Source organism: Trachurus japonicus, chromosome 13 (assembly GCF_045865225.1).
Source record: "Trachurus japonicus isolate A0001 chromosome 13, Traja_1.0".
Classification (NCBI taxonomy): domain Eukaryota; kingdom Metazoa; phylum Chordata; class Actinopteri; order Carangiformes; family Carangidae; genus Trachurus; species Trachurus japonicus.
The window spans coordinates 31,870,624-31,891,295 of record NC_140919.1 but is presented as its reverse complement, the minus strand read 5'-3'; the positions used below and the strand labels follow the sequence as shown (position 1 = coordinate 31,891,295).

At 41.2% G+C, this 20,672-nt stretch overlaps 1 protein-coding gene across 7 annotated transcripts in view; it reads left to right on the top strand.

Annotated features, from left to right (window-relative positions):
• Positions 1-20,672, top strand: part of nbeab (neurobeachin b) — a 213,911-nt gene that overhangs the window by 180,830 nt on the left and 12,409 nt on the right. For all 7 annotated transcript variants that reach the window (XM_085795996.1, XM_085795995.1, XM_085795997.1 and 4 more), the window contains 5 exons: positions 726-838; positions 10,398-10,538; positions 11,613-11,732; positions 15,210-15,362; positions 17,572-17,739. In XM_085795996.1, coding sequence (XP_085652122.1) covers positions 726-838; positions 10,398-10,538; positions 11,613-11,732; positions 15,210-15,362; positions 17,572-17,739 — 695 coding nt within the window. The remainder of the gene's footprint in view (positions 1-725; positions 839-10,397; positions 10,539-11,612; positions 11,733-15,209; positions 15,363-17,571; positions 17,740-20,672) is intronic.

Genomic DNA, 20,672 nt, shown 5'->3' with positions numbered 1-20,672 from the left:
TTCTGATTGCTTTCAGCCCATGTTTGAGGTTTGATTTATTGCCAGCAGTAAAAAATTCCTACAAAACCATCTACATCAGCTCTATCCCCATGCTGGATTCCAACTGGCCACTACCTGACCTTGCAGCTGTATCAGTGTCATCTTCAAAAGGAAAGAGGAGCATTAATGACAACATGCTACACGATCTTCGATTTTCCCATGGACTTCCCATGACACCTTTTGCCATCTGAAAATCATATTCTCATTGTTGGAGCATAGAGGAAATTCACATGTGGCCAATCAGCGGACCACCACTGACATGTCAGGCGCTTGGAGCCACGGCTCAGAGGAGAATCTTTTTTTTTACTGTAATTGCATCCACTCCTCAAAACCTAGAGATCCTTATTTTCTCTCTAAACTAAAAAGTCACCCTCCTCAAGTCCCCTGTACAGTAACTCCCACAGTCTATTGATAAAGTACACTCAGTAACTACAGGCATGGGGAACACTAAAAACATTCTCACATAAGGGAGCTTGCCATTAGTGTACGCGTTTCCCCGGCAGACTCCATACGAGACAGGAAGTGCGTCTGATTGAGGGCTCTGCGATCGGGGGCTTGTTGGAATGTTGCATGCTGATCCCACAAAGTAACTGAAGCCTCAAGTGTACCCTGCCCCGCTTTTCAACCCCTCTGCTTCCTTCCAGGCCTTCATCACTCACAGATTTCTGTCTGCTCTGTGCGTCTAGGGAGGACATACAATGACCTGAACCAGTACCCCGTCTTTCCCTGGGTCCTCACCAACTATGACTCTGAGGAGCTGGACCTGACCTTGCCAGGGAACTTCAGAGATCTCTCAAAGGTACCGAGGCCTCTTGACCATGCACCTCAGTATGACAGAGAGGGGGGGGGGGGGGGGGGGGGGGTCAGCTGACTCTGACAGCAGGAGATTTCCTTATTAAGAGTAGGACTGTAAAACAATAGATTTAATGGCAAAGGAATGATGTGCAGATTTTAAACTCATGTGGTGGATTGAAGAAAGAGGGAAATACTAATGCACTCGCACTTTATGTAAGTTATGTAACAACACATAGTTTGCACTGTTGGTTTTTATTTTTTGTTTTTACTACTACTGTGGTCCATATAGTAAGGCAAGGCAAGGCAATTTTATTTGTATTGCCCGCTTTTACAAACAGTTTGTCTCAAAGGGCTTTACACAGCACCATGACAACATCCTCTGCCCTTAGACCCTCACCCTTAGTAGACACTAAAATATTCAGCTTTTTCAGAAGGATAGCTTTAGATGCGTCAAGCCATCCAAAATACATTTTCTTGATCTGAGTGATGTTTTGGCCATCTGATTGCAATAATAAGAAGAATATTTCCATTATCAAGATATGAAATTATATTATAGCAAATGAATGCAAAATCATCATATAAATAATAGAAGTCCAAAGGAACATATTGTGTTTGAAACCAAATTTTTCAGTAGCAAATGTTTGATAGCGGCTTCCTGAGGATAAACTATTTAGACAGCATCACAATCTGCTGAAAGCAGACTGAGCACATTCGTTAACCGTTATCATTTAGTAATTCAAATTCCTGCTTTGATTAGACTGTTTTCAGTGTTGATGAACTGATGTGGGCGGGTCATGAGCACAGTGTTGCAGTGAAAGTTGTTGTAAATGCAGCAGGTCAAAAACACATCAGGCTGTGCTGCAGAGTCCTGCTAACGCTGCCAAATCACCGGGGCTCGGACACAATGACACTAATGCCCTGCAACCCTTGGAGATAAAGTTCAGAGTTATGTTTGCTCTGTCTTTGATGGAAGGGGAAAAGGCAGCAGATCACTCTACCACAAACGGTGACCTGGTTTACTGGTTTACCAACCCCCTTCTCTTTCTCTGTCTACCTCTCTTTTTCTGTTGCACATGCACACTGCAGCTCACTGACCTGAAAACAGTTGCATTCCTGTCTGAGCTCTCCGTCTCTCTCTCTCTGTCTCTCTCTCACTCTATTGCTCCCTCATTCCTTTTTGTTTCCCTCAAAGCACTGACGCTCTGACTTTGAGCCTCACTTTGCCATCTCAATTCTCAGCAGTTTGGATCAATTTGCAACTTTTCAAGTTATGTGTGTACTGTGCCTTGTTTTTGTAGTGTGGAGGAGGGGAGGGGAACTCTGAAATGAAGGAAAGGAAATTATTATGAAACACTCTTATGAAGAATCATGGATGTGGTATATAGAGTGCCGTGGAGCTCCCACTGTGCTGGAGCACTTCTTCACATTTCTGTAAACCTAGAACATTTTGGACAAAACCACCATCACCTCGCTACTTGTCTGTTTTTGGAGGCTCTGGCCTGTGGGGTATCCAGGTGGGCTGAGAGAGCCACGGAATGTGTCTCTGTGTGTCTGTTTGTGTGTGTGTGTGGGGACATGTGGGCGTGTATGCATGCGTGTGTGTTGGGTGTTGGGGAGTGATCAGGGCTGAGCCATGTGCAGCCCTCCTGCCCCGGGGAGACAGTTATGTATTGTAATGTATTCCAGTGACATCCTCCCATGCTGTTTACAGGCCTGAGCTGCCTTCATTAGTATGAGTTCACAGCCCCTGTCTCCTGACAGTTGTCCTTGGAACCCCAGGGCTCTTACCTCCAAAAGTTCACAGCTAGTGTAGCAGGGAGGGACAGAGGCCCCCACACTTCTCCTCTTTGCTTGGTCTGCCCTTTTGTTCAATTATGGATCAGAGGTAGCAGCACAGTCTCCACAGATGCCCTCACTGTGTTTTACGGCTGTGTGTGTATTTGCTTATCGGGTGTCGTTGTGTACCACTGGCTGTGTGTGTGTGGTAACTATGGCTGGGTTTCATTTACAACTAAAATCTTCATGTGCCCGTATCAATAATGATATAATGAAATTGTGGAGATGTATAAAAGTTTTTTTTCTTCTTTTTGCTTTGTTTAACCAAAGAAACCAAATTTCTCAAATTAAATATTGTGTCAGACTTAATCAGGTGTAGACAAAGTGAAGGTGAGTGCAGATCTTAACAAGCATTTAATGCCGGTACTTGACAAACACATTGTGGCTTGTTCCTTTGCCTTAACATCATTGTGGTTTGAAACCCAAGGCCTAGTGGTAACCATCATTTTATTCATTACCTGTTAGAAATGAGTGTTTATTTTGTTCTGTGGTTGAATTACATCGCATCACCTCATGTTATATCATCTGTCACTCCAGAGCTCAATGAGCTGCAGCTTTTAGAGGATAAATATCATATCAATACTCTTAGCTTATTACACTGGATAAAGTTAAGTTTTAATTGCAGCTACATTGTAGATTTTAATCTCAAGCATAACTAATGCTCTTAAAGTCTTTACATTAACCCACACTGGCATTGCACAATTTGGGAGGCCTTCTTTCCCACAGATCAGTCATACGTGAGAGCTGTTTGTCAGTTACAGGTGATTGCTGTTTGACAGACAGCATTGTTTAAACTGCTGCAACTCTGTACTGATCTGCCAAATAATATCCTCCCAAACCTACTGCACACACCTACAATTACCTGCTGGTTGGGCATTCATTCAGCTGTGAACAATGCTATTGAACACATCATTCCTTTGCCTGGGGGGCAGCGTTCTGCATATTTGGATGTCAGATACAGTCATGCAGTGAAGTGTTTCATTAGATTCTAACGATTATTTCTTGATGAGTGACAAGTGGGTGATAGATAGGGGGAAGTTAATCTTCCTCATGGTTGTTAAATGATGTGATGGAAGCTCATTTAATTGCATAAGAAGGTGAAAGAACCATGGTTCATCATTTACGGACTAAAATTTGTTTGACGTACCCTTTGTAAAAATGTCATTACAAGAGTCAACAAACAAAATGATCATGTGCATTACTCACACATTGAGTTTAAATAATTAGATATGAGTTTACCTTGCTTAGAATTACTGAAATAGAGAAAACAAAAAAGATAAAGAAAAGTTGTTTAGTTTGTTTACTTCTGTGGCACTCAGTGAAACCTGATCATCTTTAAGAGACATGCATAGTAACGTCAACAGAGCTCGGGCGCTATAAAGACCCCACCACACTTTTCTTTCCATAATGGAGCCTCCTTCACCCTCACTTCCACTCCAGTCAGGCTGTTTGGGAGCACATCTGCTTCATCTTGAGTTGGAGCAACTTGATTGCATTAGACGGGAGCTGCATACGGCCCTGGCTCTGACGAGGCAAGCAAAAACGACTGCGACTTCTCCTGACAGAGCACCATAGCAACATACTGTAATGTAATTTATGTTGAAATATAAAATGCAATATGCGTCTCATTGGGAGGTAGCTTGGATATAACCAAAAAAAAATGGAGGCAGTCCGTGCACACCCAGCCGCGTTCATTTCCTTCATCTTTGGAGTGAAACACCAGAAATGATCCTGATTGAATCTGAAGCCAAATCTAAGTCTGATCTTTGTTTAGTTGTGTTGATGTATTTCACTGGGTCAGGTGTTATACAAGAAATGAACTCAGATAGGAGCAAGTGTGGAACTGTCTGAACCAGTTGTGTTCATTGTCTTGTATATGTGATCAGTATGATATGCAGCACAGGGAAAGGGAAGAGGTGATTATTCTTTGTTGAATGGAGGTAAACAAAGCCTGATTTGGGCTCATCAACAGATAGTGCTTATGACAGGACTTTTAAAGGACCATTGACGTGTTTATACTATCTTTTCATAAATGGGTTTTTACTTCTAATGAAATATACCATCAGTCATTTTCTTGCCTCATGTTTTTGCCTGTTTTGTATGTTTTTCTGTGGCCAAGGCAGCACGCTAAGAAGTTTGGATTTCACTAACCTTAAAGTGATTTAACTCTACTTAAACTCTCCCAGGCTACAGCTCTCACCAGGACGATGCTCTTATAGCTTTGAGTGTATCAGAAAACATGCAGTGAAAGTAGTGTCTCATTCAAAGTTACCGCAATGAGTTTATTCCAGTTTCACATGGTTCCCTTACTAGTCATAACAGTGTGGCTGGTATTGTTTTCACTGTATGAGTCTGTATGTCGTCATGGCAAAATGTGGTCCAGGAGACATCTGCTCTAGCAGGAACTACCACAGTTTTCAGTACTTTGGCGGGTGTTTATATGACTGTGGACATATTATGTCTCTGCAATATCATAATTTTGCCAAGTTACAGTTGCAAAACTTGTGTGACGAGATCAAAATGAAGGCTGTCTTTGAAGACTGGCAAAGTCCAACCCGTGAATACTGAGTACTCATGTGATAATGTGGTATTGACTCCTAAGCACGCATGGGTCAAGACGTCAACATGCTGATGGGCGTCGGATCTGATGTAATCCCACAAGATGATCTCGAGAGTATTGGTGTGATTAGTCCGTCTTGATGCCAAGAATTATTGAGCTGAGATCATGTGCCGAAAATCCTCATCTATTTTAATTTCAATTGAGAGTGACAAAGTTATGTATATAAACAAAATACCTGGCACACAAACTTGTTTAATGCACAAAGGATGCAAAACAATTAGTTATGGGCTCCTGACTTGTTAAGACAGATAATCACACTCAGCCCTAGAGACGAATGTTGACTTTGGGGGGATACCCAATGAGCTTACTAACTCAACACTTTGGTTTGCAGCCTCATCTTTATATACATAGCTATGACCACAAGCAACCAGAACGGTTTTAACTTTCCCTCCACCTTCATTTTTCATGTTTTTTCCTGTATTTTTTTCCACACACCTGCATACATCTGTACAAACACTACATATTATTTACACCACTGCATATCCATTTATCACCTTCAAAATAGCCAAAAAGCCAATTGCCAGCTTCTTTGCCTTCATTTTGTTGTTGTCGTTTTTTTTTAACAGTGATAGTATTTGCTCCATAACAATCCCAACTTTAGCAGTATTCAACAATCTGCCAGGTGCAAATCCCTTTTAAGATGACAGCAGCCTGTGACAAGGAGAAGAATAACGATGGGGGTGAACCAATACAAGTTTTCCCATGCAGTCAGTGTAATTACCCGAGCTCAGCAACCACATAAGCTTTCTAGAAGACAAAGTAGAAGTATTCATGCTTCTACAGTACACTACTAGTTGCTATGAGGATGTCTTGTTATAAATTACATATGCTCACATAGCTGAGTGACTTGAGAACATATTTGCTTGGTTTATGTAGAACCAAATAAAATAATGAACATGGAATGGTATACGTATGTGTTTGTATCCCTTCTTTCTAACCAAGTGCTTCATTCAAAATGTGTTTGTGAATAGTCTAGTCTCAGTAAAAGGTAGAGAAGCTGGTAGCAGGGCTACAGAGTCTCAATATAATACTTACAGCATAATTACAGCTTAAAAAATGTAATGTTGGCTTCCAATATCCCTTTAAGCACAATTATATGTTTCATAACACATAGTACAGCCTGTAATAACAAGGCTCAGTTTGTTTCTTCTGGTGCCACGGAATTGTAAAGGGGAAGTAAAACACTTAGTATATGTATTGTAAATCTTGCCAGGTTGCCGTTTCGTATGCTTTGGCTCTAATACGTAATGTGAATTGTTTACTTATCCCTCTCTTACACTCAGTATTACCTGGAGCTGTCTTTTCCTTTTTCTTCTCCCTCTGTCACATATATTACCTGGATCGTTCATAGCGCTGTGTTAGTCATAGCAGCAGTTTAACAGAGTGTGAGACGTCTTGTGGCTTGCACCCCGATCCAGCTGGTCCAAGACGTCACATGCAAGGCTATTATCACTCCATAAATCTATGCAGATCTCAATAAACTTCTCTTTCAGTCTATTCAATTGTGCTAACACTGATGTGGACTGCCATTAAATTTTAAGGAAGAACCAAAAACTGAACCTATTAAATTTTGACTTAGAGCTTCAGGCATGTACAATGTGCCACACACGGATATGACCTTAATCTTCAAAATAACAAAGAGTCTCTCTGTTTTGCTGAGGTTGCATACAAACTGTACCCAGCCAAAAAAATAACTGTGCATTTTTAATAATGTTAGAATGAGTGGCCTCAGTCTCAGACCATTTTAAATAAAGGGCTTTTATTTTATTTCTCCTGACCTCTGAGCTGCAGCTTTCAGGTAGAAAAGCTGCCACTGATTACGTTACCAGTCTCCCTTCCCCCTCAGTAACTGATTCAGTGGTAGTGAGTATATTGATATTGACTGCCAATATGCCTGCAAGGCTCTTATATTGGACTGGGTGATTGAAAAGGCAGAGAAAGCAATTTATTCACCACTAAGCGTATGTTTAATGGGAGTAATTTTGTTGCCTTAAGAACACATGAAAATGAAACAGCCGCCAAAGGGCAAAAACCCAGTGATGGTGTCAGTGCAGTATTGAAGTTATTACTGAGTCTGCGGTTAAATAATGAAGCATGCTATCCAAGGTTTGGCCTAATTAGGAAATAATTGGATGTATGTCAAATAAATACAGTCGTGATATTATTTTTTTCTGTTTTATATCCTCACAATAATTAGAGATTTCTTCAAAAACTGAACAACATTAGTGTTTTTTGTTTGTTTGTTTGTTTGTTTGTTTGTTTTTTTCAGATTTCTGACATTTTCAGTCCTGACACTACACTGAGATGAGAGATTAAGATTTTCAGGCTGTTGCAATTTGCCAGTTAAAGGCCAGGGTTTTTGAAAATAGTTTTCCTCTACTTCTTATTTTAATAATATCAAAACGTTAAAGTAAGATGTTCTGTACTTGATTCTGTGTAAAATGTAGTTGTTGTTGTTGTTAGGTCTCTGAAAAAGTCATGTTGATTCATTTCTACTTGGTCATAATTCAAGTGTTATGGCTTGTGGTGTTTCATTTTTAGATTGCACTTTATTCTCCTCCTGGTCCTGGTAACTCCCATAAGCAGTACCCAGAGGCGCAGTAGGGCTCTGAACACAGATGGGAGTAACAGTGCTAAGTAAAGTATTTGTCTTGTTGGGTGCATTGGGTGTAAATCAGGTCAGCCAGGGTTAATCCACATGGATTACCCACAACATTTAGCTGGAGATGTTCAGAACTCCACCGTCCATCCTGCTCGACCATATCCCTGTACGCTCCAGACAGAAGACAGCACAACGGGAACTTTTTAGGGTTCAGGAGAATAATGGGGTCTGACAGACAAATCCCAGAGTAAAGCTACTTGTCTGCCCTAAACTCTCCCCCGCCTCTCTGCTGACCCCACCACATGCAGCCTAATGGGGAACTACCACTAAGACTCTACAAGTTTATCTCTGTTAAAGATGCCCAATTATGCTTTTCTGTTCCTTTTTTTTGTCCTGACACAAATCTGAGAAATCTTTACTCATAAAATCAAAGTAGAAGTATCGTGGCTTCATTGTCTGGTATGGTCTTAAATACATTTCACTGCAGCAACGAACCATTACATCACCTGCTGTGTGATGAGAGTATTGGCAATAAAAAAAGTCAGCGTCATGTCTGTCAAGTAAATACCCTGTATGTCTAAACTATTTATGCAAACTGCAATGATGCAACCAAAATGTGCAGTGAGAAAAAACCCTAACCTTTTTACTTACTGTGGGTGACACAAAATATACAAATTTTGTATGGATGCCTTTAGCTAGTCAAATAATATATTATAAGTATACAGTATGGCACGAGTATTTTAAATATCCACATGATCATTAAAAATTGATTTATATGGAAGGCTGGTCATAAGACCTGCTGTATGTGATGTCTGTAAGATTTTCCATTTTGTGACTCAAAACAGGGCTCATGCAGAAAAACATAATGCTTCCAAAGGCAAATCCCTGTTTTATGAGGCTTTAAATGTAACTTTTGTGTTTGGCCAGTAAGTGAGTGAAATTAAGCACATTATGAGGAAAAAGTCAGTGAAATTAAGCACATTGAGGGAAAAAAATTGCTCAAGATTAGCAGTGAATTTGCTTTAAAGGATTTATTATCTTTTGTTTCAAGACAATGTAAGATGGTGCAAGATGGTGATGGTGCAGTGTTGAAACAAGACTAAACTACCGGTAGATTAAATTTGAAAAAAAAAAAAAAAAAGATTCATCATACGAAACCGAAACATAAGCTTGTGTCATGATATAATTACTGACAGAGATTATTAAAATGAGGGGACCGATAGGCCTCACTTCTCATGTGTATTGTAGTCTTAACCTTGTATTATGAGCGCCAGTCATTGAAAATGCCAACAGCTCTCTCTAGCTTCCAGTGTTTTAACAAGCCAAATACTGGAGGAGTCTCACATATAAAGTGTGTTTTTACTGACTGATGAAACAGTAACAGATGAGAAAACAGCGTGTCATGTGTCATGTGTGTTTGTGATGAGAAAGCATTAAGACTTCACAAATAAAAGAACTCCTATTGTGACCATTGTAAAGTAGCCTACAGGTACATATAATATAGATTTTAAAATCCTTGAACTTGACTATAAATCCTTTCATGGACTTGTCTGTCTCTATATTTATATGCTGCCATGTCAGTTGTCTGATACAGTCTTCAGACTTTCTGCTGCTCGCTGAACCAAATACTCAGTGAAGCTTTTGCAGTTTTGGATCCAAACTCAGAACTCAGTGTGCAGACAGTACGATAAGTGAGGAGAACACTTTAGTCTTGCTTTAACTTTAAATTGGTCATTATTAATGTGTTATCACTGTCTCTGTTCTAATATTTTACTTTTTATTGATTATTTACCCAGCAAAAAGGTACTGAAAGGCTGAAATATAATGGTTTCTACAGAGATGTTGTGCCTGAAAATAACTTGTGAAAGATAAAAGGGGGTGGTCACATTTACTATGTGATGTATAGTCATGGTTTGTTGTTATGTAACGGGTTTGACAGATATCAATACAGTTTAGCTATAGGCTGGTTGGTCTGTCTTTCAGTTTTCTTTTATATTTATTTATCTTATCGTAATCATTATTGATGCATTATTATATTCCTTATTGGAGTTTTTCCAGTGAGAATGTCTTCCATTTATCTAATGAAGTAAATGGTACACACGTCCCAGTTTACAGTAAAAATAATCAAACACAGTTTTGTAACGTTGTATATTGGATACATTCCCACTTGTTTATTTTGTCAAGCTTCTAAAGTTAGTGATCTTCAAAATGGTACAACTATACTGTACTGTATGTCCATCACAGTTTTGTTGTGAGTTAGTTTGCCTTCACAAAGAATATGCCTCATAGAACTACGATAGGAGACTTGTACATTTTTTTATCGTTGCTTTGAGTGAAAACTTCCACAGGCAAATAACAACAAATCATTTCACTGCAGGAACTGAATCTTTTATTTCTTTTTATTTGGACTCCAGGGAGAATAGCCATGCTAATGTGCTGGTGCTAATGGAGATCCAATAAATAAATAAATAAATAAATAAATACATTTCCATTTTTAATTTCCAGCCTATTGGTGCTCTGAATCCAAAGCGTGCAGCATTCTACGCCGAACGCTACGAGACGTGGGAAGACGACCAGACACCACCTTGTCATTACAACTCCCACTACTCTACTGCTGCCTCCACCCTGCACTGGCTTGTCAGGATAGTAAGTAAAATCACTCATCCAGCCACCCTCACAGCCGTTATTGTACCGTGCTCAAAAATCCTCGAATTAGTCAAGCATCCGAATCAAAACGTAGTCAAACCTACATTCTCAGACAGCTTTTCATTTCTGACTCGGCATTAGTTGATTGTTACATGTCAGACTTGATGACGTTGTTACTTTGAGGTCTGTCGGCTTCTGCACAGGAAACAGCTCGACATCTCAATTTGATTGGACCTGAGTTAGACCAATGGCGCTCAGAAAACACATTTCACAGGCCAGTAAACCGGCATATGTGAACTAAATAAAGAGTGGCTGGGTAATGATTTACAGAGGCTGCTGTGACAGGTTTATGTGTTTCAGGCAACCCAGTGAGCGCTGGAGACATGTCCATCAAGGTTACTGAGCACTGTCCTCATTTACTCTGGGAGAGAAGGAGGAGGCGCACACACTTCCAGTCCCTTCGCCACGAAACAAGCCCTTATAACCTCCACAGCATCTTTGAGTTGGTTTTCATTTGATTTTGACGTCCGCTTATTAATTTGAAAGAACTTTATGGGGAGTTACTGTATTTCTCCTCCTCTCCCATCATTAGTAGAGAGCGGCTGATGAAGCGAGGGACCTCCCTTGACAGCCGTTAGATTGCCCTCTGCGGGTTTGTTCCCACAATTCCTTTCTTCCATCCGCTGAGTGATCCATCCGCTCCATACAGCAATGGCCGCCATCTCAGGCTGAGAAAAAAAAAAAAAATTTGAGCCAATTATCATTATGGTTTGCTGTACTCAGGAAGAACACTAATTAATTCTCCCTCAGGCTTGAATACAGCGAATGACTGATCTCTACAGAGATCCCTTAGTCTGCTGCACAAAAGGGTAACAGTGTAATAAAGCAGATAATTCACAATATTCACATGTATATTGAATGTTTAATCTTGCAGGTTCATAACAATAGTAAGGTTTTTGTTTTGTTGCATGTAATGATCAAAATATATATAAAAAGGATGGAGAAGATAATTGTGATTTTAAGTCTGGATGAAGATCTCTGATCTTTGTGATGAATGATTTTCTCTCTCTGCAGGAACCCTTCACCACGTTTTTCCTCAGTGGCAATAACAACAAATTTGATCACCCTGACCGCACCTTCTCAGCCATCGACCGCTCCTGGAGAAACTGCCAGAGGGACACATCTGATGTTAAGGTGAGACTCACAACAAAAGGAAAGTAGTACAATTTGTGGTTTACCTTTATATAGATACAAAAAAATGATTATATTATATATAATTCTATTATATACTGTGTATGTGTGTGTTTATAAATGTGTGTCTGTATATATGTATATACACACAGGAACACTTACACAAAGAATACATTGAAAAAAATGCAGCATGTATAATTGCTAGTAACCATAGTGTACCAAGCCTCTCACTGTGCCCCCCTCCTCAGCCAATGAGCCTTAACACCACTGCAAAAATATGTACCATTAATTATAAATGCCTCATCCAAACAGCGAATCACAAAGACCCGTGGTGCACAGGAATACCCTAAGCACTTAGAAATGCACATTTGATTTATCTCATGCAAAAAACAAACTATCTCAGAGGTAGGCTGATGTTGTATGTGCATGCAAGCACTCATGAGTTTGAACAAAGGCTGCGTCTGAGAGAAAGACAAAGCCCTCCCTCTGCAAATCCACAGAGCAGTCACCAAAAACGCTGAACCCTGCTGATTCGCCTCCATTTTGCCCACTGCATAACACACAGCAGGAATACGCACTGACCTCAAAGTGTCATATATTTCTAACACACCCTGCACTGGGTAGTGTTGCCCCAGGCAATTAATAAAGCATTAATGACAAAAGCTATTTAAAATGTAGTCTTTTATGTACGGACAGAGCTTTTACTTGCCAGGATCTGGGGGAGAGCAGCCAACAATCTATGTGAGGCAGAGACAGAAAGCTGCAAGCCAGCAAAGAGCTGGATAGTCAAATGCCACCCTGTTAACAAATACAGCCTACTTTCAACTACTTGTATGTCTGCACGCATTTGTTTTTACACACGTAGGATGGCTACTGATCTATTAACATAGCCAGTGTACTGTGGAGGACAATGGTGGATTACTAACAGTATTTCATAATGTATTAGAAGCAGGGAAATATTACGCAAGAGCTTGTTTGGTTTACTCAGGGTGCAACAGGGGTAAATGATGAGGCAATACCTGGTTATATTATAAACATTGCCCAGGATTCTTTTTATTTTATTCCCAGTTTCTGTTAATTCTCATGTTTTTTTCTTTATGTGCCCTCCTACTAAGTTTTTAAGTTATTCTTGTATTTGCACTGTTTTAAAAAAAAACATATAAAAAAGGTTTTCCTCAATATAATCCTGTCTGAATTAAAATAGATTATGGCAGTCAAACGTATAGACAGGCACACAACAGCATGCACAGCCACCATGTAGCAACTTATTCAGCAGAGAGTCGTGGGGTTAAGGTCAGCTTCGGCCCAGTACACTAAGCGGGCCATCAGGGCTCTGATTAAAAGGCAACTTGTTTTTACCAGGGTCTCTCCTTCATTAACCCCGGACTTCTCAGGCAGTAATGACGACAAGATTGAGGGAGGCTTAACCCCTGATGGGGATGACCTCCTAAAAGAGCAAGTCAGATGGAAACAACCCTGCGCTGACCAAGCCTCACCTCCTCGGCCACTCCATTATTAATGTGCATCCATACCTCTCATTTATTCCATGGTGCACACACACAGTTATATTAAGCTGGCACAGCCACCCAAAGGCAACGAGAAGCAGACTTTTTTTTTTTTAGAGAAGTGGTGGGCACACATACACACATACTTTCTCATACACACACGAGCTGCCACCATGCTGTCTGAAGGAATCCAGCAGCACTCCACTGGTGACAGATTTTGACGAACATGTCATTAAGGTGACACAGTGTAAAGCAATGGAAGCTTGTGTGATTGACTTGTTAGCCCATTACGATGCTGTTGCAGAATTAATGGCTGCCATGGGAGGGTGGCTTGAAAACGGAGCTGGCAGTTTTAACGGCTTGGCGGTGAGTTACGGCAGGAAGTTTACAAACGAAAAGAGGAGGGAAAAGTGTGTGTGTGTGTGTGTGAGAGAGAGAGAGAGAGACGGAGAGGAATGGCTTCTGTACTCCCTTCACTGTCGTGTGCGAAGGGTGAAATGTGACCAACAGCAGAGCAGCGGTGTTATTGGCCTGTACCATGTCATGCTAACTCGCTCTCTCAAAACCCCATGATTTATGGGGGCCTAAAAGCTCTGCACGTTATATATCCCACAGGCAATATAAAAGTCTATACAACCACTGAATCTGACAACAAAGCATTCATAAAACAAGGCCAATACAAGGAGTTAAAACACTGTCTTGCACCTCCCTTATATAGGCTAAGAGACAGTCTATTGAACTTGTCTTGTGTGTATGTTTTCTAATGAGTGGAAGACCTGCATTCCTCATGTGCATATGCCTCATTGTGCAGATTCTTCACTCACTCATCCTTCCTCTGCTCTATGGCCAGGACGAAAATGGATTCGATTGGAGACTTCAAAATCAACGGACATACAGTATATACATTTTCTTTTCAAAGAAAGTGCCATACCAGTAGTTTTGCATTTTAAGCTACATATCCGTATCATGCCATAGTTTTGGGATTTATTGTTAACATCCAGGAAGTCACTATTTAATTTTAAATGACTATGAAACTTGAACTAGAATTTAAAACTTTTTAAGGCATGTCAGATATCATCTCCTTCGTTATTCATATTGTCAAAGTTTGCAGTATAAAGCAAGTTAAGTCTGTCCAAATGTTCTTGCTTTCAAGAATGGTATGACATCTAAATCTCAGAGTTACCTGCCAAAGAGCATTGCATAAGCTCTATGCAAAAAATGAAAAATAAGCAAACATGGATGTTGTGAGCATTTTAAAAACCGTTTAAAATCTAACTTCAGCTATCAAAATATTCACCTTATGGGTGTCTTATGGGTGTCTGTCTCAACCAAGTCCCTGCAAGTTAATGTTCATGATTTATAAATGACTGCCTGGAAGGTGAGAAGTCCTTCTAAAAACATATAACAGTCTTTGTTAAATGGTCAGAATTTATGTAAAGTATACGCTCCTTGTAATTCATGGCTTAAAAGTGTAAAATCACCAGTATGGTCTGTCGACACAGGAGAAAATCCTTTAGGAATAGTCCCGTCTCAAAACTCGGGTAAATATTTGCTCTCTTCTTCAGTGCATGGAATCACACCAGACTTTATGGAGGGGGCTCCTTTACCATGCTGACTTCCCCTCCACTGTGAGGTCCTGACCCCATCACAAGAGCCCAGAGACCAGAGAAAAACCTTACTCATTCCCAGATTCATTTAACACACCTAACACCTCTGCCTGGAATAACTGGACTAGCACCTCTCACCGCCTTCTCATGGCCTGCTGTTTAGTTTGTTTGTGTTACCTTCCCCCTTGAATTCTCACTTCATCTCAGTGCGACACAGAACCTTTTTTCTCTGTTTTTTGTGGCTCGGTCCTCACATGTTATTTCTTGCACTTGGCTGAATTGTCAGGCGATTATATGGTGAAAACTTTGCACTGTGGTCTCGTCATTGAACTGTAAAACATGAACATCTTTCTTCCTCCGCCACACAGGAACTGATTCCTGAGTTCTACTACCTCCCTGAGATGTTTGTCAACAGCAACGGTTACCATCTGGGAATGAGAGAGGATAGGACCATGGTTTGTGATGTGGACTTACCAGCCTGGGCCAAGAAGCCTGAAGACCTTGTTCGGATAAACAGGATGGTAAGGTTTAGGCTCAAAATCCCATGGTGGTGTAGTTATAAATAACCTACTGTACAGTATGTATACAGATGTGAATAATTCAGTCCCACTCTTTCATCAAACCTTCTCATACATCTGTATCTTGTCTGATTTATGAGCCATTTAAAGGGACAACACAATATATTTATCGAAAATGGACCCATTAACAAGTGTGGGTAACATAGATTCATCCACATTAATATGAAACTTTTTTTATAACCAAATACAAACTCCTCGTTGTCCCTTTAATGAAGTGCACCACTAACACTGATCCCAGTAATGTCACTAAAGGACCAGACTGTGGGCAACCTTGCTTTATAGTGTTACCTTCTGTAATGCCAAGCCTCATCACATTGGCAGTGCAGGACCCTTTCCATCTGTGTGGTCATGCTAACGACATTGAGCCTACACCTCCCTGCAGTTTTCAGAAGTAGGACAGGGACAAAGATGGAGATACTATCTCTAGTCTAGATGGAATTTATTCTTCCTTTTAATCTGGAATAAGTTAATGCAAAAACTTAAAAGCTATTCCACCACTAAACCTAATGACAGACAACAAAATATTTCATACAAGAATGCATTATAAATGACCACTGCATGTGCTTACAGTGATGCAGATGTACTTTGAGCACACATGCATATATAAGTAGAGAATAGAATAATACAGTTTTTATTTTGAGTGTGTTTATGCAGACCTAAACAGACGATAATACGGAAGGTCATTTGGGAAAATTGATAAATTGCCAGTTTCAGCTTGAAGTGAAAATTGTAGTTGATATGGCCCCATCATCTCTTTAAGATTAATGAGGGCCAGAGGATCTTCAGCGATACCGCTTAAAAAGAAACACACACAGAGTGAAATGCATGTTATGTAGCCTGAAGTTAAGGACCACAGTGTTTTTGGGGCCAGGTATAAAGGAGACTGTGGGAACACACTTGACCTTTTCAGTTAGAGTGACAGAGCTGGGCTGGTCTTATGGAGGTGACCTTTCCCCATGCTCTACCCACGCTGCCTGGTCGAGCTCCATCAGGCTTGTATACTGGCGGAGCAGGGGGTGTAAAGGGAGAGTCAGGAGGGGAGACAGAGAGGAGAAGCTGGGAGTTGTTACAGGCATGTCTGCATCTCCAAAACAAGGAAGGAGGATGACTGTGGAAAAAAAAAAGGATTACAGTGGATATTTTCTCACTTGAAGGATACATGTGTGATGTTGCCTTGCCATTGTTGCATTCGCAGACCATAATGTTCACATGCCCAGAAAATCATAGTCTTCTGCCCCCTTTCTTTTTTTGTCTTTCTTTTGTTCTGTTCCCAAGCTAGGCCACACTCTTGCTTCCTCTATTATTTCATTTCTGTCAGAGAATCTCTCTGCCCGCCTCCCCCTCTCTCACTCTCACTCTTTTTTTTCCTTCCCTCCTTCTCTTACTCCCTCCTTCCCTCCCTCCCGCTTCCTCCCACTTCCCATCTTTGCATGTGCCACTTTCAATTGTAGTGATATGCCCTGTGGCAAACTCTGCCTCTGTGTGCTCGAGCAGGCTTTGTTGGTAATGGCTGTTATTCCTGACGCGAGGGGAGGAGTGTAAATTCCTCCAGCAAAGCCTTCCACCAGCGTGCATGGGAATTATATTGTACCATAATGTGGAACAATACATCAAACACGCACTGCACGGTTTCCATAGGTATATTTATACAGATTATCAACCTTAAATCTTATCCTGGATCTCACACTAATACGCCCACATAGAATCTACTCCCCTTTTTCACACTCTGTAATTTGTCAATGTTGCTCCTGCACATGGTTTTACAGTAAATTGGATCCCTCTTAGTATTTAACTGATTTCTTTGTCTCCGTGGAAAGATAGTTGGTGTTTTTTTGTTAGTGGACAAAGAATTGTGATGTGGCAGACTGGTTGAGGGAATGGAGGATCAGTTTATTTATATGCATTAAAACAAGTCAGACATTTACCTTTACTTGAAAGAATACATGTTATGTTTTCCCTCTTTTGTAATAAACTGTGCAATGTTTGATGGTGATGTAATGTCCTGATAGATCATTTGTGTACTGTGAAGTAGCCCTTGTTTAGTTGAGCTCACTGTTGTGAGGAGGTACAATTTGTGTTGTGTCTTTTGGCCCGTGTGCTGTGCGCTGCTGGTATGCCTCTCACCTCTAATTGCCCTGTACTCCTCTGACAGGCCCTGGAAAGCGAGTTTGTGTCATGTCAGCTGCATCAGTGGATTGACCTTATTTTCGGCTACAAGCAGCGAGGCCCGGAGGCGGTGCGTGCCCTCAACGTCTTTCACTACCTGACTTACGAGGGCTCCGTCAGCCTGGACAGTATCACTGACCCTTTGCTCAGAGAGGTAAGGCACACGCAAACACGCACACACACGTACACATCACCATGGCGACTGAGCCCCCCCCACCCCCCCACCCCCTCTCTCTTATTCACCATAGGCACAACTTCCTCTCTCTGTTTGCCCTGGCATGTGCTGGAGCTCCGGGAGCATTCATATCATGCATCTGTCAATCAATTATTGTGTCACGCGAATGTAACTCGTGAGAGAATTGAGCAGAGCTGCTGACTCATCAGGTTTGCCTTTTAGGCAAATGTCATTTTATGATGATCTGAGTTATTAATTTTCTTCCTCTCAGATAAACAGTAATCTTTTAATATCTGTCCACATTATTCATAGATCTTCTTAACATCAGGATTCTATGCTCTTTTTGTATTGTAGTTGAATATACTGTATGTGCCGTAGCTTAATCAGATCAATGAATCTGACTGATCTCTTGGATCAATCACCAGAGGTCAGTCAGTCAATAGACGAGGGAGTGAATCCTCTTGTTCTTAACTAATTAATTGAATATCTATTAGCCCGACCGTACTAGTCGTGAATAGCTTAATTGCGTAGAGGGGAAAGGGGACCAGAGACTGCAGCAGCTGGCATGCATTGTGGTACTTTCCAGTGTGAGCTCGTCTCTCCCTGTGATATCCACCATCTGCTGTCTGCAAAACAAGTCATTTATATACTGTCACTTTCAGGGGCGCCTTTATTTATCAAGTGACCACTATGCAAATCACCTGCAGAAGATTCGGCTGATCTAATTGCCAAACCATATTGCGAAAGGTTTGGTTTTCATCATTTTCAGAACAATTTTAGATGATGCCTTTTTTATTTTGCATCAGGTTGAAGGGTTTGTAGCTGTCTTCCACCCTGCCCACTGTTACTCTGAGCGGTGACAGTACAGTTAGGTAGTCGCACATTAGGAAGCCTGCTACTCAGGCTCCCTAATTGTGCCCAGTTGATGCACTCACTGTTGTGACACGTGAATGTATTTTTGCAGGAGAAAGAAATTGGCTCAGCTAATTACAACTGATGTAATGTTGATATGATGAGCACTAATTAAGACAAGCCTTCATACCCTCAGTCAGGTCTCTCATCCTAGATGGATTATTTTTCTCCCTGCAATAAAAAGTACAACCTTGTATTTAAACTGCATTATACTAAAATCTAGCATTCTGCACTGGAAATGTAATGATTCTATGTTATTGCATATTCATGCTGCAGGGGAGATTTACTCCAACAATTCCCTGTAATCCGTAAACACTTGTAGAGTGTAGAGGAAAATGTATTAATGTCCAGTATTATAATTAGAATAAAAATATACTTTGCCATGTTTCAATAATTCTCCAGGTTGATCTGAATGATAAAGTGGTTGTACTGTTCTGTGATGCTCTACTGTGAAGTCATTTGATTTAAGTTGAACAATTTCCCACACGCTCTTTGGTAACATCATGATAATTTAGTATGTGATTTCCTGCAGGACTTATTGCAATATTACAACATTGTTGTCTCATTACTGTTCACCTCTGCTGAGATCCCACACAGGCTAGCCTGAGAGCTGCCTGGCTGAGTCAGCGAGGTGGAGCATGGAAAAGTGCCCAGTGAACGTCTGCTAAGACCTCCTGAAATGTGACAGTTGACTCCGGGGTATTGATTCATTCTGGACCTGACAGGTGAAACTGCATATCTGGCATTAGTCACAACAATTAAGGCATTTGAAATGTCAAGAAATTAGAGGTCATGAGAGATAATTTCCGTCTTTGTGTCAGATGGAAATGATGACACCCCCTGACATGCTGCCGGGCCTCTGGTTGAGGGCACGGTGACAGCTCTACTGGGCACACTGCCGGAACAGCAGTCCTTCACCGTGGTGCTTCTCCTGACAGCCTTCTCTTATGGAAAAACATGACAGCAACCCCTTGATTCAGACCCCACTGTGTCACTCAGAAGTAAACAGACAAATTATTCATCAGTGGGACTCTATTCCTCCTCGGCTGCCACGGCCCCTCCCGCCCCCCCCTCTGAATGAACAAAGACAACAAAGTGTGCTGTGGCTAGCCAATGAAGTGCTTTGAAGCCGCTGACACACTTTAAATTGATTTCACCTTGATATTCTCATAGTGATGGGACACAAGTACTTAAATGCTTGACCTTAATGATAACAAACTCGCTTCATATGGATCACATACCATACAACATTAGAGACCATCACTTACTGATGAACACATTGTGTGAGACATTTCTGCACCTACATACAGTAGTGCACACAACAACCCCTGAGCTGTCAGTCAAGAAGCTCCCTCAGGGTAATTCTTTGTTTGTATTTAAGGATTAGAATAGATCCAGATGAGCTTATCTCAAAAAAGTGTGAAATACTTGCAATTTCAGAATAACATAATATATAAATATGGTATAAATGTACCTGTGTGTTGTCTGTGCCGTTTTGGTCTGTTTCTAGAAACTGTTTACACATCTTGAAAAGCAAGAGACCCTTAATTTAAACAATTTGCTGTCTGTTATCTACGGCATCTGTCAGAGGGTGAAAGGTTGAACAGCTTCATATTTGTAGTCGCCACCGCTGATCTCAGGTGTCGTGACTCAGCGTGATCCCACGCTGCTTAGCGGGTCAACGCAAGGCCGTGTCTGCATTCTGTCTGACAGAGCTGTTTTGTTGCTGCATTGCATGAGTGCACTGGAGGAGGAGGATGCTGCTGGGGGGGGGGACCATCCTCCACGGAGTCCCTGTCACCAGTTTTGGGAACCAGGCAACAGATAGAGAGAGAGAGGGAGAGAGAGGGAGAGAGCTGCAGCCACTCACCTCTGAAGTCTTTTGCCAAAATCGGATGCGAACAAAGTCAGACAGACCGACAGGCCGACACCGTGTTATGATGGATGTTTGGTGCTCACCCAAGCAAGGCGATTGTTGCTGGGAGGGGAGATCATCCAGA